The sequence below is a fragment of the Fulmarus glacialis genome, unplaced genomic scaffold (genome assembly GCF_000690835.1).
Source record: "Fulmarus glacialis isolate BGI_N327 unplaced genomic scaffold, ASM69083v1 scaffold3698, whole genome shotgun sequence".
Lineage (NCBI taxonomy): Eukaryota > Metazoa > Chordata > Aves > Procellariiformes > Procellariidae > Fulmarus > Fulmarus glacialis.
In genome coordinates this window covers 1-26,458 of record NW_009227434.1, presented here as the reverse complement: position 1 = coordinate 26,458, position 26,458 = coordinate 1, and the positions used below count along the sequence as shown (strand labels likewise).

The following is a 26,458-nucleotide window of genomic DNA, read 5'->3' as shown; positions in this document are numbered from 1 at the left end:
TCGGAAGAGGCTCAGGAGATTCCTCAGAGCCTTCAAAGAGAAAAAGAGAAAGAAAAAAATGTTAAAATAACTGGTTTAAGTGCAGCGGGTTCTCTGATGTAGCAGGAAGTGGGTTCTTTTACGGGAATCTTGGAACTAACTAATCCCTTGCCATGCTGATTTTCCTAGAAGTTTGACCATAGAGTGGAAACATACACCAAGGCTGTATCATGCCTCATAAACCATGTTCTCCCACAGTCTTTTTCCTTGGGAAAAAATATTCACCATTTAAACTTTCCTGGAAAGTTGCAATAAAACATCTTTCAGTATAGTGTAAATACATGTATTGACCTTCCCGAGGCTTAATCTCGTGGTTTTACTTTGTCATAATCGTAACCACATCTCATGAGTTCCTATTTAACCAGAAGTAGTAACATGAATACATAAAATCTCATTTTACAGTTCTTCATCTACCTCCACCTGGTTGTGCAAAATTACTAAGTAAAATGCTTAGGCAAACTTACTCCCAGGCATATAATACTAAGCAAAGTTATCATAATTCTAAAAATTGCCTCCTGCTCCTCTCCATAGGAAGTGCTCCAGAGCACTCGCTCTCACCGCTGAGAGGATTACCATCCAGTTTAACATGGTATCTCTCAGACACTGTGCTCATTAGAAGAAATATTGTTGAAAATTTCAAGCTAAAATACACCAGTAGTTTCTGAAGAATATAATCCAACTTTAGTAAAAAGTCAACATTCAGTAAAAATTACTGAATCTCTATCAAAGGCTCTGCCACTTACTGTATGGTAATTTTGCTTTTATTCTCTGGTAACAATTGGCAAATCCTAACTCTTAAAGTTACAAATGCTGGAAAAATTATTAGATTAGAAGTACTCCTCATGAAGCACAATAGCTTTAGACAGGAACTGTAGTTACCACAAGTTGTCCTAGCCCCAAAGAAAAGCAGCAACATATTAAATACCAACAGAGAGAAAATAAAGCAAAGCACGATGGAACTGTAGAAAAAAAACTAAGCAAGACTGCATCGGTTAAGACTGAAATAAATTGCAGGTGAGAAATACATATTTAAAGGTCAGGCATTATTTTGCAAATGTGCACATACAAAATCTATTTTGTAATTTGTATTTTCCAGAAGTGTCACTTATAACCAGGAGATACTTAAACTGAAACTTCTTATTAAGACTATGGGAAACCTTAGAACAAGCAAACCTCTTCGTGGAGAAAGCATACCCACTTTTTGTATATTTGTATAACTCAGAAAGCCCCTCTTCCCCATTATGATTTGGTACAATTTTAACAGCTTCCTCTCTTCATGTTATTTATATACCAGCTAGTTTCGGTACAAGCCAAAATACAGATTCAGATAGGGAGTTTGATCCTCACCCAGCATTCTTGCACTTTGTAAATATTCATCAGTCTGGAAGGGTAAAACCTCCACTACGGTATTCAAGCTTAAATGTGCCTGAATGCCTTTTAAGGCATTTGAAAAAAAAGCTACGTGAAGAGCCCAAAAGAAAAAAAAAAAAAAAAAAAAAAGAGCTATCTAAAGAACCCATTTGTTCTAATGTATTTCCAGAAGTAAGTGCACGTTTCTAGAAAACTATGCTTTCATTTTAACTGTTGGCATATAACATAATATATGTACCATAGGTTCCCCGTCCTGCCATCTTATGGAATTGCTGCCAGGTGAGCGGTCCCTGCACGTGCTGGATGTTCTCCCAGGTCCTTCCTGTTCGCTTCTTCTGGATAGCATCCTGGAGAAAGGGCTGCAGCGACAGCAGCATGCGCACCACATCCTGGGATGAGAGCATGCTGATATCCAATACTGCAAACAACAAAGGAGCATCCATCATTTTCAGTGAAGAACAGGAAGAATTATTTTGAGGTGGCAACATTTTTTGGTTTATCGTTCCTTTGCATTGCTCCAATGCCCATTACATTTGTACAACTGTAATTCACTTAATGGCTTTTAATGTGGTACTTTATGAAAACATTACTGAAATAAAGCTGTCATCATAGTCCTTTTCACATACCTTTCAATGTTACTGTTGTCCAGCTCGGTTCATAAGAAGTCAGAGCATCTTCAGTAATATTTGATTATAAAATCACTTTTTTTTTTTCTTGGTGACACTTTCATACAGAGCAGGTCTTTTCTGCTGACTGCTTATACCCTTCTCCAAAAAAAAGGGCCCATAATTCTGCCCTCCCCTCAATACTTGAATTTGTTTTGCATCTCTGCTTGATTTGTGAACTTCAACAGATTCTCACACAATTTAGACCACAAAGTCTAAGGACAACTGGATTATTGATACTTTGTATGTAATTTATAAAGCTTTCAGAAATTTACTTTATTTCTAGAATATTTTTATGCATATCACTTCCCACATAAAGATTAAGTGGCTCACAACTGGCAAGTTTCAAACAATCTTACAGAGGTCACACAAAAATTCAAAGGAAAAAAAAAATCTGTTCTGACCCGTACCATTGCTGTGAGGCCAAGAATGTACAGTGGCACTTCTTACTAGGGCTTCATCCACTTTTCCACCAGTGGGGTTGTCCACATACTGCCTGCCTTGCTCAAGGGCATTGAAGCATTCTATCCAGGAGTCGTTACTGTCTGCCTGCAGTCTGTCGTAACTCCAGTTCATACATGGGAGTGTCTGACGATTATTGGAGGACATATAATCCAAGCAGCTCAGAGATGTGAAAGGCTGTGTGTGCTGATTCTGGAGGAGGAGGAGGAGGCTCATTGGAGGTTCCTGGGTCCTTCTAGCTCCCTCTCCCATCTGAGAGATCAAGTTGCTTTGACATATCATCAGTCGTCTTTCTGCAGCTTGGCCAATGTCTGAGGTCTTGCCAAAAATATCCAGCTCATCCTCAATGAAGAGCCCAGAGTTGTAACCTAATTTGCGGTTCATAATGGCGCTAAAGCCACAGGTGCAACGGTACTGATCCTCATTAGATGAATCTGGGATGTATAATCCAACATCTGCACCTTTAATATTCATATTACAGGCGCATATACAACAACTATCGAAGTTACGGTCTTTGAAGATGTTCAACACAGAGTCTGAAAGAATCAAGGTGACGTACAGGCTGTGAGCTTCTGGGATTGGCTGGACAGTGGCTGGCTCCACAGAATTAAGCGGTCGTGTTGTAGAAGGGGTAGAAGCAGGTGAACCTTGATCTGTGCTGTCATATTTTACAGATCCTTGACCGCTCGCAGTACCCCCACCTCTAGGAGTCCTTGGGGTCCTGGGAGTGCGTGGGGTAGGGACAGAGAAGCGGGGAGTTGCTGGTGACGGCAGAACTCCTGCTCCACTGTTGCTGGCCGGAGCAGTACTATTTAGCGTCACTGGTGTATTCATCTGAGGAGTGTTCATCTGAAGATAGTCTTGGTCAGCCAAACTCCCAACACTAGGCACATTGCTGCAAGAAATACACGAACAAACAGAATCAAATGCCATCACAAAGTGGTTGACTGTGAAGAGTGATTTTGTCAAAACTTGTTTTTAAATACAAGGCGATAGTGAAAACTGAAAGGATTCATTGTAACTGCAGTAAAGAAAGAACACCTTCAGACACTCTGCTCATAGCCTTTTACTCATGTCTCTCAACTAAAATTGTAATTCTCATCATGAATACCGTTGTTTCTTATCAGTATAATAAAAAGGTATCATCTCAGGCACTTAGCCCTCAAAGATTATTCCCATGGCCAAAAAGTCAAATGAGAGAAGAAAACTCCTGAGAAGAATCTCTAGATAAATTATCAAGTTAAGATTTTAGGATATTTGTAACTCTTTTAGGGAAAAGAGAAAGAATTGTAGTTGTTTTAAACACAATCATCTGTAAAGAGATACACATTAGTGGAAATGAAGAAAATATTTCAGAGGCATAGAAATCTTCCTTTATTTTAGAAATTATCACTTCAAATAGCTGTCAGAAGTCATGCATGTGGCACTTATATATGATATTGCCTCATGGTGGTATGCAACTGATAACGGTATTTGAGATACTATAAATGCTAACACTCATTTAGGATTACACAGTCTACAGCACAATATGACACATTCCATTACAAACTCTTAGTCCAGTAAAGCTAAGAATCATATTTTTGGGTCATCTCCTGTCATGACTGGTTTTTATTACTTTGTTTTTATCATTTTCTGCCAAACTTAAGTGACCAAAGAACAGTTTGTACATTCCCGTGAGATCTATCTTCTCTCTGGAATGACTCATTATATCAAGAAACAGGTAATACGGGGCCAATCAAGAGAATAAGATGTTTACTTAACTTTTCTCTTTCCAAGTTGCTAATAAGCTGCTCACTTTTCTTGAAATGTGTTCATTACGTATTAGGGCAAGGAAAAAGCTAAGAACTCAGTGAGTTTCTTGATAAAGGAGGGGAAACAGGTTTTTTTCATGTTTGTCTGTTCTTACTATGTATTTTTTGTGTTATTTAAAAGGAGTACTATTTTAATGCTCACATATCATTAGCAACTTGAAAAGGAAAATAATGAAGACCTTATTCCTAAGAATCATTTTATGACCTTGAACTGATGTATGTCCAACTCAAAGCAAGAGAGGAAAAAAAAAAAGAGCAAAGGTTTGAAGGAGTTCTGAATCTGAAGCATACTGAATGCCTCAGACTAATAAGAAAAGGTGACCTAGAAACCTTGATTGGCAATCACCACTCTGTTGGAAGCCTGCAGTAATAATCTTCACTCTAATTGGATTGTATTGAAAATGAAAGGGTTTTTTCCCCAACAAATACCTGAAATTAATAACCAGCTCAGGTCTGGTGAATCAGTTACTAGTATGAAAAAAACGGAGAATTAAATTTCTCCCTGGGCACTATCAAGGGTTTACAATTTCTTTTTTGCAATTCTTTTGAGAACACTGAAGGATCCTTTCGAGCTGGAGAAGTACAGATTTAAAGGATTTACAGACTGATTTAAAGATACAGCCTACTTCCTCTAGAAATGCATGCAGTGCAGCAGGAGACCTTTGTATTATTACTATGCCTTTTAAGAGGTTTTATGAATTTAATGGTGCAAATTCTTGATAGCTTTCAAAATCTCCTGCAATGAATTTTTGCCATAAGCATTGCTAATTTCTGAGAACGGAGTAAGGAATACAAGATTTTACATTTAATAGCAGTCTTTGCTTATAGGTCACAGCACTCTCATGCTCAAGAAAGACTTGGCATCTTTTCTATTAGTATTTAGAAAGGGAAGGATAGCATCCATCCGATCAGCATCTGTCTGATCAGCAGCTCTGTATGTGACCCATTCAGGTTAAATCACAAGAACTCAGAAGAGCTAACGTGAGAACACAGAAGAGAGCTGTCACAGGCCTACTCAAAATTTTAAGAGCCCTCAGAAGGCAAAGTGGTATCATCAGGACCAGGTATCATCAGACTGAAGCTCAAACTGAACACACAGCACAAAGAGGGGCACCTAGCTGTAGGCTAGAGAACTGGACACTGAAATGGGAGGAGAGAAACGTGAGAGGTTAAGTGCATTAATTTTATTCCCTAACACTTCTGTTTTATGTTGAATTACAATATTTTCCTGTATCAGAAATTGCAATTAATTCAAGTACCACATGTTCCTGTTCTTTTAAAAGCACTAAGAGTGTGGCAGACACATACGGTAACAACACCAATTTCCAAAAGCTGTTTTTAATTCCAATGTTCCTACTATCAGAACTTTTTTGATCTGAGACAATGACAAATTGAAAAGGTTTAAAATACATTTGCAGGATATTTTATGGTTCTGATGCGTAGTAAAGCACTGTTAATATATGCAAAATTTTAATTAATGAGCCATTTTAGGTATGGGCATGATAAACTGATTTCCTACAAGACTGTACTTACTTGTAGCCATCTCTAATGAAAGTGGCTGCAGGTGGCAAAGGAAGTTGTTCAATTTTAGGAGGAACAGCCCAAGAAGGCCTGAAAATGCAGGCATCTGGTATCTTCAGAGGTAGGAGGCACTGACTTGGCAGTATCTTCAATGGAGCAAATACGGAGGAGCCCACAAAAGGTTGAAATGATGGAACTTTGTGCACGTACGAAAAATCCTGTAACATCCAAGTGACATTGTTTACAACAGTATGGTAAGGTTACTCTTGATATTTAGATATTTGTTTTTAATTAAAACTATTGTACTGTTTGAACCCTCTACAACTGCATTTATTCCAAAATTAAGTATATTTATTCATTCTACAAAACATTCAAGAGCAGTTCCTTCAAGGAAACTCAGCTGAGGCTCCTTGTTACACTGAGATGCTGAACAACTTTAATGTCAGTGGATTTCACAATTAGATCAGACTCATTTAAGACAAGCTATGTCTGAAAAGTGAGTAGTGTACTATGAAATTTTCATACTACCTAACTTTAAGCACCTAATTTAGGCACTTAAAAGATTGATCTTTGCAAGACTTCTATACTGACAATAGAGAGAGAGGCTGAGTTACAGCGTGAAGAAACCTTAGGTGCCTTAAGTCAGCCTCTCTGAATAACCCCCATGTTGGGGATTAATATAATCCAAGTAATAACAGTGGACAGTTCACACATTCAAAATATTAAATATAAATATAGTATTAAATATAAATATATAAACAATCTAGTAAACATAATATTAATATAAATATAAATAAAGTCCAGTCAAACTGGGCTTTCATTGACTGTCATATTTGTTGGCAGAGAATGATGACAAGAACTTCAGCCAGAGTTTCTAGAGCTATCCCAAGTTTCTTTCAGAAGAAAAGAGCTAGTCCTTTTAAGGCACTACTGCAAAGTAAAAATCATTATTAAAATAGTAACAGTAGTCTCTCTCAGAATTTCAGTATTTAACATCTCATTAGATCTTTGCATTTTTTCCCTTGCACCTTGCAAAGCATTGAGAGATGAGAAATGCGTGGATTACTATCTTCAACTGCTGAATACTCAGCGCAAGAAATCTACTTACATGTTCTCAAAATGATTAGCAATGGGTTTAGGTGCTTGTTTCCCCCACTGGTGTTTATGAGCAGGTGTGACACACTTAAAAGCAAGTAAACTGTGCTGTTGGAAATGTTATCAGGCAGAATTAAAATATGTATTTTAATACTCCTAAAATGGTTGTGAGGGAGATTAAAATATCTTCAGTATCAATGATGCCCTAAAATCTGTTCCCACTCAAAAACTTTCAGCTCAACAAATTCCAATACAGATTTTCTTTCCAGGCCCAAATTATCCTAGTCTTAGGCAAATAGTTTACTGCACAAACAGAAGAAAAAAACCAGGCAAAGTCTTACAAACCTTATAAAAAACTTATTTCAAATGTCTATAATGGTATAAAAATTGGTAGATACACAAACTATACAAGGCAAATGGACAGCTGTACTTCAGCAAAGCCTCTAAGAAGATTCCTTTTCTCATCATGCCTTCAAGTTACGAAGCTAGGGATAGAAGGAAGAAGAGATCTTGCAATAACAAAGCAGACTTGCTACATATGCCTAGCTTTCCAGGTGGTTAACTGTCTTCACAAGGGGCACACTGATAACTAACTCCCTTACACTTTTACAAAGTCTATCTTTCTCAACAGAATTGTTTGTAAAAGCTCTTTACCGGCTCAGCCCCTTCACAGGTGTCAGCTTAATTTGCAGCCCTGTGAGCTGGTAACTCCTGGGTCTGTCTAGACACACTTTATCACAATATGGAGACATAATCCCTGAATGCAACAAGTTGTCTTACTTCCTCCCAGGGACAGGGGCTTCCTCCTGTACCAGGGACAAAACTGAATGCTCTTATGGAGAAAGTCACCCTGTGGCTTGCCTGTGCTTTACTTTCAGTCTGCCTAAGGTATACTATTTACTGCCACGCAGGAAAATTTACTAATTCATAGCCAACTAAATCATTTATACTAAGATTAATTTATATATCAGTATTATTATATTGATATATAGCCACTTCTTGTCCATGCAACTGCAAGTGCTGTATCTTTCCAGGTATAGCGCTTTCAGCAATGCAGATGCTTAAAAATAAGCCTTCATTTAATTCCAACATTCACAGGAGCACAAAATGAGAGGGAAGGAGGTGGTGCTGGGGAGACAAATGGCTGCTGAAATAGAAGGAACAGGCTGTGGCAGATTAGGGACAGGGGGGGCCTGAAGGAGAAGAATTAGGCTATAAAATCAAGAGTTGGGGACTACCAGGAAGACAGAGTTATAGTGTGTATCTCCCTTTTTATTACCCACGTACAAATGAGCTTGCTGCAGAACAAGGTGATGTGTATTTCTACACAGAAATGTGCATTTTTAAATTAAAAAAACCCTCAGGCTATATGTATGGAAATATGGTAACGATAACTTCTGACAAAAGTGACAAAAATTGGCCCAAAAAGTTAAGTAATGCAGAAAGCACACAAGCAGGCAGAATGATTTTATCCTACCTCTTAACCTGTGCTAAAGATGGAACGATGAAATACAAATCAATGTACACTAGGTGCTTATGTTAAGTCCTTTTATGTGATGCTATGGAAAAATGGATACATCTTGATATGTAAAGTTGGGGAGGTGAGTACTAGTACCCAGCAGCAGAGTCCCCATTTAAAAATACTTCTTTACTCAGATACACTATAGGACTCAATATAGGAGTAACTATGTGACATTACCTGACCTGTGTTATACAGAAAGTCAGATAAGAATGGTCCCATCTGGCCTTAAAACTTGTGAAGTAACATCAGCTGAAGAAGAAACAGAGCAAGTTCAACCCCTGGGCTTTCTCAGAGATTTTCAACCCTAACCAAAAAAGGCAACATTTCAGAGAGAAAAAGGCAGCCTTTCTACATGCATGATTTTATCCTAGCTGCATCCCCAGAGACTGGCAGCAAGGAGTGGCTATACATAAAAGGTGCTACAGAAAAAATAAATCATTTAACAGCTACTTAGTCACAAGTATGATGTTTTTTCATATATGTACATTCTTTCTGTTAGGCATAGGACTCATTTCACATACAATATTGTTTGTTTCCTGAGAACACCCAGAAACATTACAAACATAAAATTAAGGGAAGAAAAATACCTACAGTTAAAATCAGGGAAACAATTAAAAAGCTCTTTTACTAGAGAAGAATATTTCTTCCAACTAAAGACTGATATCTACTTTATATGGATCCAATTCACGTTTGTTAAAGTAGTCTGCTGCACACACTACAATACATGTGACTTGTTTATAAAAATCAAAACATACATAGATGAGATTATAAAAATACCGCATCTTTGGCATGTTACCTTAATTTCTTCAGGTTTAGGGCTACCTAATCCATCTTCCACCTCCATTTTAAACTCAGCAAGCTGTGTTGGAACCATGTTGACCATAGGACTTTCCATCATGCCCAAGGTAGTCACAGTCTCTGAACTTATTCCATCTTTGTAACTCATTACTGGGGAGAAGGCAGGGTGTTGTTCTAAAGAAGGTGGTGTGGGGAACATCCTTTGGAGATCTGCCACAGCTAAGTACGATGAAATAACGCACTGTTAATCATTAAAATACAAATTCTCAAGGAAATCCAATAAAACAGAAGAGACTGACTCAACACTAGCTCTTATTTTATCAGTTAAAACCTAGCAAAGAGTCTACAGACTTACTGGAGTTCTGACACCAGTATAAATCTAGATGAAAAGTTAACTCCTACGGATAAATTCAAAAAATTCCTAGGGATACTTCGCAAGCTTATTGTTCAGGAGAAACAACAAACGGGTAAATACACAAATTCTATGTACAATTTTAACAGCAACAAAAAAAATATTTCATAACAGAAGAGATTAATTGACATTAATGCAAAGTTCACCCCAGCAACTGTTACTAAGGAGATACAGAGTAGTTTCTTCCCTTTTTTAGAACTGATACCGAGCCCTAAACCAGGAGGCTTTTGGAATTAGCGTGCACTTAGCTGCATTCTTCCACTGACATACCGTCATTGTAGTCTCATTTGGTCCATAGCGACATAATGCCTGAAGATAAGTCAGGCTACTGTTGCTAACACAAACATAGGCAATTTTGCTTAAGAATCAGACTGCCAGGCATTCAAAAGTGACAAGTGTCAGAGGAAGCCACAAAATTATAATTTTGCATCACAAGACATTAAGCCAGGAAAATCCCTAAATTACTTCTCAGTAAATGAACGTAAAGTTCATCCATCATATATTTTTCTTCTTTAAGCATAACAAACAAACAAAAAACCCTAACAGAAATGCTTTATAAAGTGTAATGCAATCAAACGAAAATCAGAATAAAGCCTTGTATTTTCTCCCCAGCTACATTCTTTTTCCTTCCAGCTACCAGCTTCCATATTTATTTTGCTTAAAATTCAAAATATATGCTATCTTTTCCTGACTTGAATTAGGACAGGTATTCTCTGGACATAACCATCACTCTGGTGAATTCACTATTAAAATACTCAAATTAGAGAAGGGTAAATTCCCATACATGTCTCTTCTTAAACACTTTTTCTGACAGACTAAATTCCCAGTTCCATTTCCAATCCTATACATACATCTGACCCAAGTTGATAGGACGCAAGGACATACTTGCATTCAGTAACTTTTGCAGCCTAAAGATTACGGAAAATTCACAAATAAATACAGATGGATTTCTGATTGGTAAAAACTGCGTTGTGGAAATCCAAACTGGTGAAACAGTACTACTCTCAAAAACTAATTGAAAAAGACAGAAATAAGTGATGGAATTAAAATTATATATAGTATACGAATACATACACTAAGAGTACATTTTTGTAGGATGCTGCAACCTCAAGATGTGTCTCTACTCTGCCTTAACAGAGCCAAAACCTGAATTTCATTCTTTTGTGCACAGAGATGAGACAGCCAGTCTATTTAATTCTTTCGACAAAGTGAAAACAACTCCAATAGGTGAAGCCCTCTCAAAATGGAGTTCTGTTGGTAATAACAGTCAAAGCTGAACACAAAGTCTTTCACAACCTGGAGTAGTAGAGTAAATAATGGGCTATGAATTATTCCCACTCAGTTCTTTTTTTTTTTTCTTTTTTCCTTTCTCAATCTTTGAATTTAAAAGACCTTAGTCTTGTCCTGATATAGGATAAATTAATGTTAAAAACAGGTTCAGTAGAATGGAAAAAACTATTTTCCACCCAATGCTAGTATGAAATACAATCTTCAGGATGACAGCTGGATTAGCTACTGCCTCTGTTTTTTAACAGAGAGAAGTGTGCTTTAGAAAGTGGAGAAAGGAGGACAAGAAGGAAGGTTAAAATGAAATGTGGTCAGTAGGACTTTAATATGATGTACAAGGCACTTCAGTTCCCTGCAGATACTGTTATGCCTCGACAGCTGGTGTCAAGGGGACAGCTACAAAACAGAAGTGGAGTGTATCTATTTAACTTACTTCATACAGCTCTATAGTATATCATTTTCTCACACTCAGGCTCACTCCAGTTAGCAAAATTCTGCAGTGCAGATTCATAAAAAAGTTTAATTACAAAAAATTCCCCAACCCTACAGCAACAGGCTAACTATCATTATTCATTTTCATGTGTGTCATGCTTGAAAAAGCTTTGCATATTTTAAAAAGCTATGGATCAACTAAACTTGTCAAAATGCAATCTCTGTATACTTCAGACTTCTACATTTGAGTAAATCAGCACAGCTTTTATGGGTCCATAAAACTCTGACTCATCTCCTTCAGACTGTTTTTTTTCTTCTCCTCAATTTGTTCTCATTACCAGCTGAAGTTAATGAGAAGGCACTAAAGAATGATTTGCAGAGAGATCTGATTTCTGCTTATAGCGGCCACAAAAATCAAACATTCTTCCTCCTCACCACTAAGTAATTTGTAATTCATGATTTGATTGGCTAGTGTTATATCAAAAATTCTCACCTTCCTCCTCTCACACATACATATACACATTTCTCTTTCATCTCAAAAGAAATGCCACCTATATAAATAGAATCATAGAACCATTTAGGTTGGAAAAGACCTTTAAGATCATCGAGTCCAACTGTAAATCTAACACTGCCAAGTCCACCACTAAGCCACGTCCCTAAGCACCATATCTACAGTCTTTTAAATACCCCCAGGGATGGTGACTCAACCGCTTCCCTGGGCAGCCTGTTCCAAGGCTTGACAACTCTTTCAGGAAGAAATTTTTCCTAATATCCAACCTAAACCTCCCCTGGCGCAACCTGAGGCCACTTCCTCTCTTCCTACTGCTTGTTACTTGGGAAAAGAGACCGACACCCACCTCACTGCAACCTCCTTTCAGGTGCAAGAAATGCAAGAAAGCCCATATATCTCAGAGAGTAAAAGTTATCATTCCCAATAGTTGTTGGCACAGTCTTTATAAAAAGCCCTATTGTTTTAATCTGCATTTCATACATTTTCAGCATACTAAATTTAATTTCTAAGTTTCCTGCACTCCTGTAGCCTTCCATGTACGTGTAGTGCCTGCACAAGCATCACTTCTACCACAACCATCTGTAAAAGGTCTACAATGTGTCTTCAGTTAGAACCTAGTTCTTCAATTTTAATCATGCACTTCCACATCTAGATTAAACCCTGAAGGTGATTTTAGTCTGAATTTGTTGAATGCTGAATGCAATTTTCTTCCAAGACAGGTTGCACCATAATGGTCAATTGGTAAGTCACAGCTTTAAATTCTTTGAAGTCTTTAAAAAGAAGAATGATTTATAGTTAAAGAGGGATATGGTAATGATGTAAGTGACTAACTGAGATTAAATACTGAATTGAGAATAGAGGGGATAGCTTCTAAATGAAGATTTGTAACAAATCCCTTCCATACTTCCAATCTAAGACAATAAAGTCAAAAGAAGAGCATCTCAAATCTGAGTAGGCACATTAAAAAGGTATGTCTATATTACCATCCATTGTTTTCATTAAAATCTTCTTATCCTCTTTTAATATTGGCACCTGATAATTACAGAACAAAATAAGCACACTGCCTCTTAGTCCCAAAAAAGTGACATTATAAGCCTCCTACAAAAAGGTAGTATTGTAGCTATAAGGAGATTTTAACTGTCAACAAAGTGGTAATCATTGTTGCTACTTACTTGGTGGGTAAGGTACTGCTGTTCTACCATCCTTCCCTACAGGGCGTTCCTCAGACCCTACTGTGGGCATTTTTGATGACCGAAGCGCTGGTGATACAGCCTAAAAGCAGAATAATCACATACCATATTAAAAAATATGCAACATATTAGAATTCATAAGCTATTAGAAATTCTGAAAACTCTCTGAATGAGATTTCACAAGAAAGAAAAAAGTGTACTCTTCTACTCTCCCACCTGCTCCCCCCACAAGGAATCTGGATTTCTTTTTCCTCTTTTTCAACACTAAAACAAAACAAAAAAAGTCTCTGAAATATTTGCCTGTCTATACACCCCCCATATATAGATACATACATACAAGCATATGTATCTATATACACACAAATTATATTGAAGATGTTATCATAAACACTTGAAATTAATGTGACTTGAAATTAATGTGACTACTCTACCTGCTTCCATGTTTGGACTACTCTAAGATAATAATGAGAATATGACACTGAGAGTAAGAATGGCATAAACAGACTAGCACAGGGGACAGCTCAACACATGTAAGTTTTAAGACAGGAAGAACATTAGGTCTGTCCAGGCTAACTTCACAGAAAAAGGTATTTTTTTCTTTTGACAGAACAGTCCTCTAGTAGATTTGCATATTACCCACGACATCTTAAGTGCAGTTTGTGTGGAACTACAAAAGAGGGAGACGTGGTAAATAAACTGGTGTACTTGAAAAGTACTGCCAAGAACCAGACATTAGACTTTTAAACACTGTTATCTACTATCAGTTTAGGATCATCTTCTGTATCACTATGCCTATGTTAGATTAAGCTTAAATATAGTAATTATTCAAATCTTTGCCTTTCTGTGTGTCTTATTTTCTTTTCCTGGTAATTGATGTAAATCTGCTTTTTCTTTTGTATTTCCTAATATTCAGCAACTATTCCTCTCTGCACTGAAATAAACTGCTTTTAGGAATAGAAAGAAACATGCTTCAGAGAATTACTGAAATTCAGTGAGGTTGAATTTATTTTCCTTTGGGCAGCTTCTCAGACAAGGTAAAAAACCAAATAACCAGTTAATGAAACTAGGATTTTTTCCATAACTCTTAAACAAACACAAAATACTAACAAAAGCTAAGGACACGAAACTAGATGTAATGCATTTATAAAGCAACTACATTGCTTTACCTATGGAAGTATTCTTATAGCCTGTCTATGCAATGACTGAGTCAGCAAGGTAGTTGAATACAGGTTCCCCTCATGACTGAAAAACTGTCAGACAACACAAGCTTTGATGTCACCTAAGTGATCTCCTAATATTCCTGAATGACACACAGTGATGATTTCTCTCTTTGATGGATCTCCTGAAAGGATATCTCTCTGTGCTAGCAATTCTTCCTAGTTAAAATCCAAGCCTGCCTACCTGGAAACTCTCTCTCCTATCTGTTAGGGATAATCGTTCCCCACTAGGATTCCATCCTCCTCCTCCTTTTTTTTTGGCTAAGGTTTAAATCTACAGAACACTCAGTCCTACAAAGACTTACACCAAGCTCATCTTCATCTGAATTATCAAAGATATTATCTAGATCATGAAGTGATGGAGCCAGATCCGTCACCTGTGTGAGGCTACCAGAGCCTACTCGGCCTGCAGCATTGTCTTGCCGGGTATCTATCAAAAAGAAAGGGAAAAACACATGAAAAATGGGAGCAAAGTTAAGAAACACAAAATCGCCTTTTTTCAGTTTTACTTTTCACTCTAAACAGGGGACAAGCAAGAATCACTGAGGCCCCTTTTCTATGATGTAGCCTAGAAATAGCCTTGCAGTCAAGTTTTAAGCAAGCACTGAATGTCATTCAGGAAAGAATGAAGGTAGGTCCTGCTCAACTTTAATATTCTTAAAAAAAAAAAAAAAAAAAAAATTATAAAAAGGAGAAGGAGAATCAAATTTTTTCCATCCAAGCTGTCTCCAAGCTGTCTATAGCTCTCACGTTACAGTAAGATGTTCAGTATGTGATTTTTGCTTCAGATTTTATTGCATAGCTTTGAATATTTTTGCTTTGCAGAGCAAATTAAAGAGCTTTTACTCACCAGTCTTAGGAGCAGAACTGAAAATAGACATGGCATCTTTTCCATCAGGAACTGGTGTAGAATGACCCGTTGTGGGGATTTCCTTGGTACCAATTCCATCTTCTGACTATACAAAAAAATCCAAGAGTTTTTAATGGATATTAATTTAAGCTATGTAAGAACTACTGTTTTCCTATGTCAAACCAAACTCAGGACTCTGGATTAAATATTTGAGAAGCAAAAACAAATTTAAGAAGGGAAAACAACACAGTTGTCTCCTGTTTACCTAGGTATAAGGAAAAACATGAAGTAACATTGTGTATCATTTACACAGGAAAGGATTCCATATACATCAGTTAACTTTGATAGCCAGTACAGATAATTAGCGACCTCAATGTCTCCAGAAAACATATCTTCCAGAATTTTAAGCACGGTGGCTACCCACACAAGAACAAAAGAGTGAGCAGCCAGACAATGAAACAGCTCCATAATGGATAAGATACATAAGTATCATGCATACAGGGCAGGTGACGACCAAAGAATGGTGATCAAATTGTTTTCTTTCACATACAGAACACCACCTCTAAGGAAAAGTTCAAACCAATATAGCATCCCTGCCACAAATCGTCTCAGCAGAAAGCTACACTATTTTGCACAAGGGAAGAAAAATGAAATTGGGCTGGAGAGATCTGAGCTTTGCACTGAGGTGATATGTCAAGCTGAAGCGAGCAAGAAAAAAAAAAAAGCCCAGCAAATTCTTTCATCTCTATAAGGCTAAAAATATTTTATTTCTTAGCTTAAATCTGGAACCTGCTGCTGGTCAAGCTGAATATATATAAAGAGGAAGTATTCCTTGCAACAGCAGTGTTTGCATATACAAACAGGTTCAGAGGCATGCCAGCAATTGCCAGTTCAAAAATACAACAGTGAAATGAAGTTTTTTCCTGCAAGCTGGTGCAGGAAAGAAATACATAATCTCTCTGATTTTGATCTGTGGAACAGATCTCTGTCTTCCTGAGAGCTTAGAGCAAATACTGTGCTACAGTACTGTAAGTCCAATAAGAATGTTAATGATAAAGACTCTGGATTTACATGTTACCTTCATCTTTTTCAAAGGATCTTTCTCAGCCCCAAGTTTGCATTTTTTATTGCCAGTGAAGCTGTACTTTATATCACCATCCTCAAAAGTGTAAGGATCACTAGCATCTGCCAAGCCTTCTCCAGGTTGCTGTATTAGTGGCAAGGGGTCAAGATAGTTCAGTGTCTGCACTGGTTTCTGCTCTTCCAAAATTTTAAACCGTTTATTAGGTTGTGCTAAGAGCCTGAAAGTAAAAATAAACAAGCAAACAAAGCCATCATGAAACAAAACAAACATACCTTTTACAGCAAAGAAAAATAACAGCTCTTAAGATCTGTAGCTGTCACATACAAATACAGCCCATGTCTTACTCTATCCTCCTTGATCTAGCAGAAATATGTTTTCCTCAAATAAAGGATGCATTTGCCTACATTTAGTATTAAACATCTTACTGTATTAAGACGTATTTTGGGACAATGAAAAAAGAATTAATCTTGCCACTATATAAATCAAAACACTTTGAAGTACACATAACCTTTTCAGCCTAGCAAACTCCATTGTAATTACCAAAATCAATGTTGTCATAACTCAAACATTCTTCCTGAATTTATTTTAGCTTATACGTTTTCCTTAACTACTCTCTTTCGTACATTTTTTCTACGCATTGTCAGAATACAAAAGTGATTTTTAGGCCGGCATAAAATTAATTCAAATTCTCATGCTAAAGTTAAAAATAAATAAATAAATAAATATCTTCGCACAAAAGAAAACCCATGTTTAAAAAAAAAAAAAAAGAAAGAGACAGCTAAAAATTCCTTAAAATTTAGGTAGTTCACGTTCTTCACTGAGGAAGACACTATATGTTAGCCGGAGTTTTTGTAAAGTAACATTTACAAGAGATTAGCATTTGCTCTTTTCTGTGTACAGACCAGAGAGACTGTTAGGGTTTTCAGTTTCAATCCTACAGAGACTGAAGTTAATAGTAAAGCTTTTATCAGTTTCAGAGATCCGACAGTGGGTTTACAAAAAAGCAGTATTATTCCATCATATATATCAGCTACTGCTTACAGACAGTGCGGTACAGTGCAATTTTAAACCCACACAATTGGACAAACCACACTGAAGTGCCTCTACAGTGCCATAAACAGATTTTCACTCAAACCCAAGCATTTATGTAGCTGGAAGGCTGCATAACTAAACACGGATTTTCTTTTTTTAAATCATCAAAAGACATGAGCTTAATAAAACTCTTACAGTTGCTCAAATTACCGTGATATAGGTTACAAAAAGATTTATCAGTTCTTATAATGTCCAACAGAAAGCCAGATAGGAAAAAAATAAGGCATACTACAATAGCACATTTCTATTTAAGGATTTAACGTTATCTCCAGCATGCATCATCTTTGATGTTACAGTGAAGCCTTCTACTTGTTTCAGTTTCAACTGAAAACAGACTTTGGTCATGCTTCTAATTTTATAAAACCACCACTCGGATCAATTTGCACGCTTACCTTTTCAGTGCAGTGCTGTCCGAGTTTATTTCCATCTTGGCATCATACCTCTCACACGGAAGATCTGGCGGCCTGAACTCTGGATCATCACTCGATGGGACGCTATAGGTCCTCCACATATCTAGTGACTCATTGTTCTGAATTATCCCACAGTACAATGCTGTCTCACTGACCTCTGCCATCAGAGGTAACCTCTGTCCAACAAGGACTGTCCTCTCATCTAAGCTGGGCAAGGGCTGAAGCTCCAGCCCGCTGCCATAGAGTGCTGGGTTTACAGGTACGGAAGGTGGGTCCAGATTCTCTGCTTCCTGACCTCTTGGCTGGGGGCTAAGTGTGGGAGGCAGAGGGGAAGTAGGGGAATGGGGTGAATCCATAGGATTCATATTAATTTGCTTGCTTGGATTTCTAGCAGGTATAGAGAGCGGCTTCTCGTATTTTCTGGAATTAGGGACTTCTTTGCTAATCCCAGTTTCTGCCCTGATGTGTCCTGCTCCATGCATAGCTCTTCAGTCACAGAGGGCCGATGGTGAAATGGCATCATAGGCCTTTTTTGCAGTTTATCTCCTTTTTCCTGTCTCTCTGTTGCTTTGTGCTTTGAAGAGGCGGAAGGTGGCAATGATGAAGATGATGATGTTCCCACGCTGAATCCTGGCTGATTTATCGTTGGGGGACGGCTGGAGCCAGCAGCACAACGCTGTTTGAAAACCTTGTGCCTGAAAGCAGAGGCAGAAACAAGTCACTGCATGGTTTATACGGTTATTTGATCTAATGGGGGAAAAAAAGAACAAACAAAACCAAAGAACAGCATTGAGAAATCTTATGTCTATTCCCAGTCTTTTAACAGATTCTGGAATGGTCACATGATCTGGACCAGGTCGTTCAAGCCAACTCGGCTGCCGTTTCTCTGACCTATAAAATGGAAAATGACAGTCTCCAGAAAATAGCATTCAGAGGAAAGATTTAATGTTTATAAAAGCTTAGTATTGCTCAGATGAAAGGTAATATAACAAAAAAATCCAACTACTGTTGTTTTCATTACCCTAAAGAAAGATAGCCTTTCAAACAAAATGACTGCTGTGGAACTACACGACCACGCTTGCACACTCTTGAGCATCTGTTACAAAAGATACCGATCGGAATTGTTTTAGTTATGTCCACAGACACAATACACGGCAGCGATGCTTTCATGGCAGTTTCCTCCGCCATATCAGGTAAGGAAAAATATGTACAACTCTAGTCCAAAAACAAAACAAAAAAAAAGAAAAAGAAAAAAAAAAAAGCAACTACCAACTGATGAAGAAAGCATGAATAAATATTTTATAATATTTGAAACAAAAAAATGCAGTAGCATACAAACTTATTACTGGCTTCATATTTTAATAATGGCTTTTTTCAATTTGTATCCAGTACCTTTGAGACTGGGAAGCACAGGACTGAATTTCAGTATTTCAGGTACTGCTAAACAGTATTGTCATCATATAGCTGATGGTCCCCAAGGATGTTACAACAGGCACATCTAACTGTCCATATTTTTATTGGCCTTTTTTGTTGTTTGGGGTTTTTTGTTTAGTTGTTTGTTTGGTTTATTTAAGCTAAGCACAAACTGAAAGACCTATTGTGCTTAATATTTATACCTGCTTAAAGTTAAATACCATTTCAAAATAAGTCACTCCATCCCTATTTTTGTTTATAAATAACAATATCTAGGGCAGCAACAAAACATTTCAAAACATATAATATGGTTTTACTCACAAAGATAAACTACATCTTCGCAAGTAAAGTGGACTACTAGATTGAAGGAAACCAATTCTGCTTTTATGACTTAGCTATGAAAACATCCAAGTTTTATAGTACACAGCAGCTGTCAAATGGTACAAATACAACTTCTTGTACTTGCTACATCTTTTTCCTGTAACCGTCCCTGTTGTGTGGTATTGTCCTGGCTTTCTTTGTGGGTTTTGCTGTTATCAGGACATGTTGCAAATTCTCTGCCGCAGCAGATGGTGTTTAGCTGCAATCACCCATAATGTGGAGCTAATGCCCTAGTAACTGAAGATTTGCCTTAAGCATGTTCGTGTAACATTTCATTGACTTAATTCTCCATCATTCACCGTATTTTAACTGACCGCAGAAAATTATTTTAGACAGTCTGTTGTTCAACACACAAAGTTGGGTCTATAAAAGACTGAATTTGATGCTGAGTACCCTTTAAGACTCCATATTTAAGATCATATCTTGACATTTTAGTCTCATTTATACAATACATAGAATGGGCACAGTAATGACTAAAACAATATCTGCATGACAGTAGCTGTCCAGTTTCTGCAGCTACACATAGAAAATTTTTATTGCTGTTTGAAATCAGGTACCGCCTTCATTTTAAGGATAATGTTTTAATTTCCTAGTTGGTGTGTTTACTAACTCCAGCATGATGGAATTATCACTGGAGGTATTAAAACACAGTGTGAAATTGCAAATGCAGCTGAACCTATCCATAGATTCACGTTTCCATTGTCCACTATTGATTCCTCACGCTTTCCAGGCAAAGCTGGACCTCAGTTTTCCATAGGAAACACTTGGCATCCTGACAAAACATTTATCTGTTCCGCGTTCTTCAGTATATACATACAAGCAACAAATAATCAGGGGTAAAGCGCAAGGCTGCAGAAGAGCAACGCTTTCACTTCGGATACAGCACAGAGTCTCTAGGTTGAACACTCTGCCCTCTGTATGATGCACAATTTCTCTGCATCCCTTTATCTCTTCTTCTAAATACACAAAGAAGAACTGGCTTCATGAGAAGTCAAACACAAAAGGTACAAGGACAGAATGTTGCTTCATTCAGTTTTGGACAATGGAAATCTCTAATCAACAACCCTTCAGAGACTGTCAGAATGCTACATTCCTAAATTTCTCTGTACAGCCAAATCCATACAGAAAGCTCTGCAGAGACTGCTGTGACAGGTAACACATTTAAGGATTTGGTTAGAAAATATATTAATTTTACTATTATTAACAACAGCATTATTCTTGAGTTTGCCTCACTGTTAAAAGAAAAATAAAGAAGAAAAAAGAAAAACATCTATGCCTCAAACAGAAAATCATTTTGGCCGCATCACTGGCTGTTGTGTTGACTATTATTTTGGCAAAGACCCTTATTGCAGCTGGGGAGTGGTGGGGGGGTGGGGGGAGATGAGACAGGAAAAAAAAAAACGCCAAAGGGATTAGCATAGCACGATCAGCATTTCTGTTTGATCGTACGAATGACATTTACATCTGTGCATACTTAAGGAATACCTCCCTTATGTCATAAAAACATCTTTACCAATCTTATAAGTAGACGGTGACCTTAGGAATTAAAAATTTCAGCAGAAGCCGTTTCACGGGACTATTTCACTGGAAACTTTTTTTCCCTAGCCCTGTAACATCTCTCTGATAATTTTAAGAATGTTAAGCAGAATTGGCGGTGCTGGTTTGCCTTTCCTGAGCGAGTAGTACTGGAACTTAAAGCATTCATTAAAAATTGCAGATAATTTAATAAACTCTTAAAGTGTTTGTATAAGTGAGCTGTGATTTCTTTTTGATCAGTTGGCAGTGGATGACCATGCTGCAAAGGTTTTATTTTCTCTTGGGTGTTTTTTGGTGTCCGATGAGTCATGGCAGATTGACTAGAGGTTCATGGAATAAACTGTTTCTTAGGGATATTTTTCCTATTCCTGCAAACAGAGCCAGTAGCACTATCCCTCAAATCAGGATGCTTTGAAACTTAGGCAGCTTCTGTCCCTCTTCATCATGAGTCTTACCCCTCCAAACTTTAAAGCTCACATCTCTGAAAAGCCTGAAGGATGAGTTCATTACGAACGAGATCTGTTTGAGTTATTCTAGCCCCCATTCTCTAGTCTAGGATCATTTTTCCACTCAAGTTGACTACTGCAAGTGAGAATGATACGAGATGCATATTAATCACCTGAACATGAGTGATGATCACAGTTTTGATATTAGAGCTTCCTCTTCTCTCAGCTAAAACATAACTCCCTTTTGCAAGTGTACCTCTGAATTAAACAGAGCTCTTCCAATATGATAAACGCTTACTCTCTTCAAAGCTCACCTGGAACAAGAACAACTGACTCTTTGGACCGGATCCACAAAATCCCAAGAAACAGTATTGTTAGGAACTTCCTCTTCCAAATTTGCAGTTGTAATTTGATTCCTCCTGAAGAAGATAAAATTATTTCAGTAGTTATCACCTTTTGAAAAAACAAAATTTAAAAAATGCATATGCATAAATTCACATATGTTCCCCTCAAGTAAATTACTTCCTTCTACTTCACCTTTGAAATAGAATTCTGTATGTAACGGTAGTTCCCTCCACCACTCCTTAAAACTCATAATTTGACTTATGTGGAGGGATGGTACCAGCTCTACATCAGATAGCTCTGTCTGGAGTTTGAGCACAAGCAGCAAGGGGCAAGCAATTTAAACTGAAGTTGGAAATTCTTCTGACATATCCAATGAGGAAATTGAATGGAAACAGTGAAAAATAAAGATTTCATCCATGCCATGAATATACTTTAAATCTCCAGTAATAAAGGCCTATGATACTAACAAGACTTTACTATATCCTTGTTGATTGGAATTTTAGTCCAACACACATAATGTAATGCTTTACAAATACTACCTTTAGAGTTCTAAATATCAAATATATACTATTTGTTCTTCAGCCACCCAATTTTCAGTCTAGTAACTGCAACTGGAGCTAGAAACGGCAATCAATAAATCTGAAAGCATCTAGCTGAAGGCACATATTACAGATTTGTAACCTCAAAGACTGTCACAATTAAGATACACAACTGCAAATACAATGCTACGTGTTAGGAGTTTTCAGCTGAACACAGTAACAAATTTTCTTTGATAATGCTGTCCTGCATCATTAGCTTTGATTAGTGGCAAAAGAATTCTGTGAGGAATAACATTATCTAAGGCAAAACTATTACAATTTTAACTATATATTATATGTTATTAATTAAAAAAACCATCAGGACTACTGCCTTACTTGGACTGTGACCTGTTGAGAATGCATTCCTTCCAGACACGGTGAACCATATGATTGTGAAATTTTGGAGTAATCTTGCCTGATTTCTTTGGACTGTGTACACTAACTGTCCCCTCCTGTACAGCTGAATGGCTGATACTGCTCTGAGAGCATCCACTTTCTCCTGCAACACAAATTAAGCATTAATGTTATAGCCGTTCTTTATATTCACATTTGATACTTTTTCCTGAAAAGGCTTTCCCTCTTATAAGGCTGCTGACTACACAGATGTTCACATTCACTAGAAAATGCTTAAAGTATCATTACAGAAGACTGACTAATCTACATTTCAAAGCAATACCTGCCTTTGGCGTAACAAAGATGGCACTAGGTTATACCAGGTACACGTGCAAAACAGTCATGCGAGTACTGCACCTCACGTGAGATAATACACTCTGCCGCTTAAATGGAGGTAGTTTAGATAGCGCCCTACAGCCTTGTATTGAATCACTAAGAAATAGTGCAGATAGAGTTTTTTCCCAATTATCCTGGATGTTAAACTTGAATTTATATAGTCTTTGGTGAGTTGCTTTAAAGAATAAATTTATTGTAATATGGATGGTTCTAAAAGCATCTATTAAGAAAACCAATAATTTATGTAGACTATTTCAAAGCAAGAATCAGTTCTTTATACTCAAGATAAAACCTCACTGAAGAAATGAATGGATTAGTGTGATGCTCTTTCTTTATAATATGCTTGAATTGAAATATCAGAATCAAAACTTGCTTCAGTAAAATATTACAGTTGAGATATATACTACTACAGAAATTGTTCAACAGTTGATCATTAGTCTATGCTATTAATATGTGAGGTTCTCAGTAATACTGTATGGTTATCAAAGAGAGAACAAATGAAGATTTACTTCAACGTTAATAGCCTGAAAACTCTGATTTACATTCCGCACTTCATTTCTTTCTGCCTGCAGAAACCTTATCAGCTATTGTATAAGCAGATGTTTCTTCTTCTACTATGAAATACATTTTTGTTTTAGATTAACTGAAATCTAACACAGTCACCTTTACAAACACAAACTACAACAGTAGAGGGAGCTTTAGGTTCAATTTGGTGACTGAGTAACACTGCTCTGTACTCTGGATGGAAAAGTAAGTAAGGATATGCCGCATTTTAACAAGGTCAAATCAGTGTACAGAACACTTCGTTCTTCTGCCTGACGCAATTTAAGAGGCCTTAAGAATGAAACGCTGAAAGGATTCACTGCTATACATCACTGCATCTAACAAGGTAATTCTGCTGATTTCTATTAGGTGACTTTCAAAATACAACTTTTAAAATTGTGCACAAGCTGCCTAACCCTGTATCTTCTTTGATTCTTCATGCTTACAGATTTTTTCTCTCCAGTTAGACCCTCCCTGATTCTATTTTTGTAAAGAATTCTAATTGGAAAAAAAGAGGCAGTCAAAACCATAAGTCCCTAGACATACTGAGGCTTGTGGCTCTTAACAATTTATTTCGCTGGCTTTCAAATGTTCTACAACACTCTGAACTTGAGAGACGATCAAAAAAACATGTCAAAACTTCAGAATTAGCAAATATGTCCTCCTTTTGGGGGCGGGGGGGGGGCGGGAAGGAATGTGTGTATATAAACAAACATAATGTGCACACATATACATCGCATACATCAACAGCAGGACAGTTACAACTGTCAGGAAAAAAAAAGAAGTGTGATGGAAAGGGAAAGATACAAGGTATGAGAGGATAACCAAGGACCTACCGGAGCTTTCAAGTTACATTTGAGTGCATTAATTATTGTTTTCCAAAATTCTGTAATATTTTTGTACTATACAGTACAGCAATACATGGCATAACATGAAACGGAACTTTGCAGCAAGCAAAAACATTTTGTTCTCATACACCGACACTGATTTTTATCCATGAAAATCACTGACAAAATACTGGCACACACACAAATAACTATGTCATATAATGGTATAAATACTGGAGGATACAACCAGCCACTCACCAGAGGTCACTTCACAATCCCTACGGTGCAATCTGTTTCTACACATGAAAAATGCCATTCCCTATTTTCAGTAGCAGTATGTTTCATTACATACTTTAGATGCAATCATGGAAAATATGGTTGAAAGACACCTGAAGAGATCATCTAGTGCATCCTCTGATTCAAAGCCGGATCAACGTATTTGACAAACACCCCTCCCCCCCAACAAACCCCCCAAAAACCCCAGCAACCCACCCACCTCTCTGCTAATGGAAATTCTGTAGCTTCCCACCAGCCAATTTATTCTAACACTTCATTATCCTTACTCAGAGAAAGTTTTTCCTCATGTTTAACCTAGTTTTGCTTTGCTCTAGTTTAGGTTCATCACATACCGGTTGCAGAGAAAAGATTATTCTTTTTCTCCTTTTATGTCTCTGAAGACTGTTACACCATCTCTCCTTCAAATTTCTCTTCTCTAGACTAAACAACCTCAATTCTTTCCATCTTTTCCTGTAGGTCTTGTTTGCAGAATCTATAATCATTCTCACTGCACTTTTCTGGACTCCATCCAATCTGTCCACATCTTTAAGTGTTCAAAACTGGACATAGTACTACAACCACATTTTTACTAGTATGGGGCAGAACTGAAGTATTATTCATGTGCCTTAGACTAATCCAGTTTATGTATCCCATTTACTGATTCTGAACTACACGACATGTTTTTCTAATCCATTTCTCCAATTTTTCAAGGTCTTTTAAAATCGTGTATGATATAATATAAAGGAATCCTTTCATTGTTCGCTGGAGAGGCACCCCTCTGATACAATTTCATATTGCCCTCAAACAATAGCAGAAATCAAACAGAAACTTTGACTGCCAGACTGGACAATATGAACACTTTTTAGATATTAATAGTTCATAAATATTTTAAAATAGAATCCCCTTGTGACATTGTACAAGTTTAACAGGGATCTGGAAAATTTAAAAATACAATAGCACATTAAAATATGCATCAATACTTCAATAGAGATTGTTATTTAGAAGTTGATTGTCTTGCTTCAGTTAGTTAAAATAAGCAAAAAGCTTATTAGTAACTATCAGTTGCCTTGAAAAACACTATTCAAAGTGACTTTAAATCTCACATTCTATATTATTAGCAGTAAATGCTAAATACTTTGATTGTCTTCATATACAGGCACTGTTCACGGACAAGTGAACCCAGACATGTACTTCAATGGCAATGAAGCCAATGATGATTAGTTTTCTTCGCATCAAGATTGATCCTCTTGATGTGACAGAACTATCTAATAAAGGCTAAGCTAGCTTGGTAGCTCCTTAGACCTTAGTGAGGGTGTAACAAGGATTCTTTATCCCCATCTGCCTGCACAGTTTCACAGAAACTTATAGGAACTTCATGTCTTCGACACTTCTATTGCTCTGTGAAATTTGGTAAGCATTAATCAACAAGTTCAAAAAAAGTACAAGTTTAAGCAGAAGAAGGTTGCCCAGTGGTGAGTGGTCTCTTAACAATTTTGCTAATGTGACTCAAGTCAGAAAACCTTCTGTGAACTGAGAACTCAATTCCAAATAATAGTCATTTGCAAAGCATAAAACATGCCAGTACTTGTCAAATTAATATATTATATTAATATAT

General features: G+C 37.1%; 1 protein-coding gene across 1 annotated transcript in view; it reads right to left on the bottom strand.

The window, feature by feature from the left end:
• The window catches only part of LOC104080654 (mediator of RNA polymerase II transcription subunit 13-like), a gene marked incomplete at its 5' end in the record, with an annotated part of 49,123 nt that extends 26,146 nt beyond the window's left edge, over nt 1-22,977 (bottom strand). Inside the window, 13 exon segments of the mRNA XM_009583133.1 lie at nt 1-30; nt 1,649-1,828; nt 2,486-3,432; nt 5,882-6,087; nt 9,283-9,503; nt 13,099-13,198; nt 14,639-14,763; nt 15,184-15,289; nt 16,262-16,484; nt 17,752-18,208; nt 18,211-18,464; nt 21,860-21,964; nt 22,805-22,977. The exon segment at nt 1-30 is cut by the window's left edge and continues 185 nt beyond it. Coding sequence (XP_009581428.1) covers nt 1-30; nt 1,649-1,828; nt 2,486-3,432; nt 5,882-6,087; nt 9,283-9,503; nt 13,099-13,198; nt 14,639-14,763; nt 15,184-15,289; nt 16,262-16,484; nt 17,752-18,208; nt 18,211-18,464; nt 21,860-21,964; nt 22,805-22,977 — 3,127 coding nt within the window.
• Between the last annotated feature and the right edge of the window lie 3,481 nt (nt 22,978-26,458).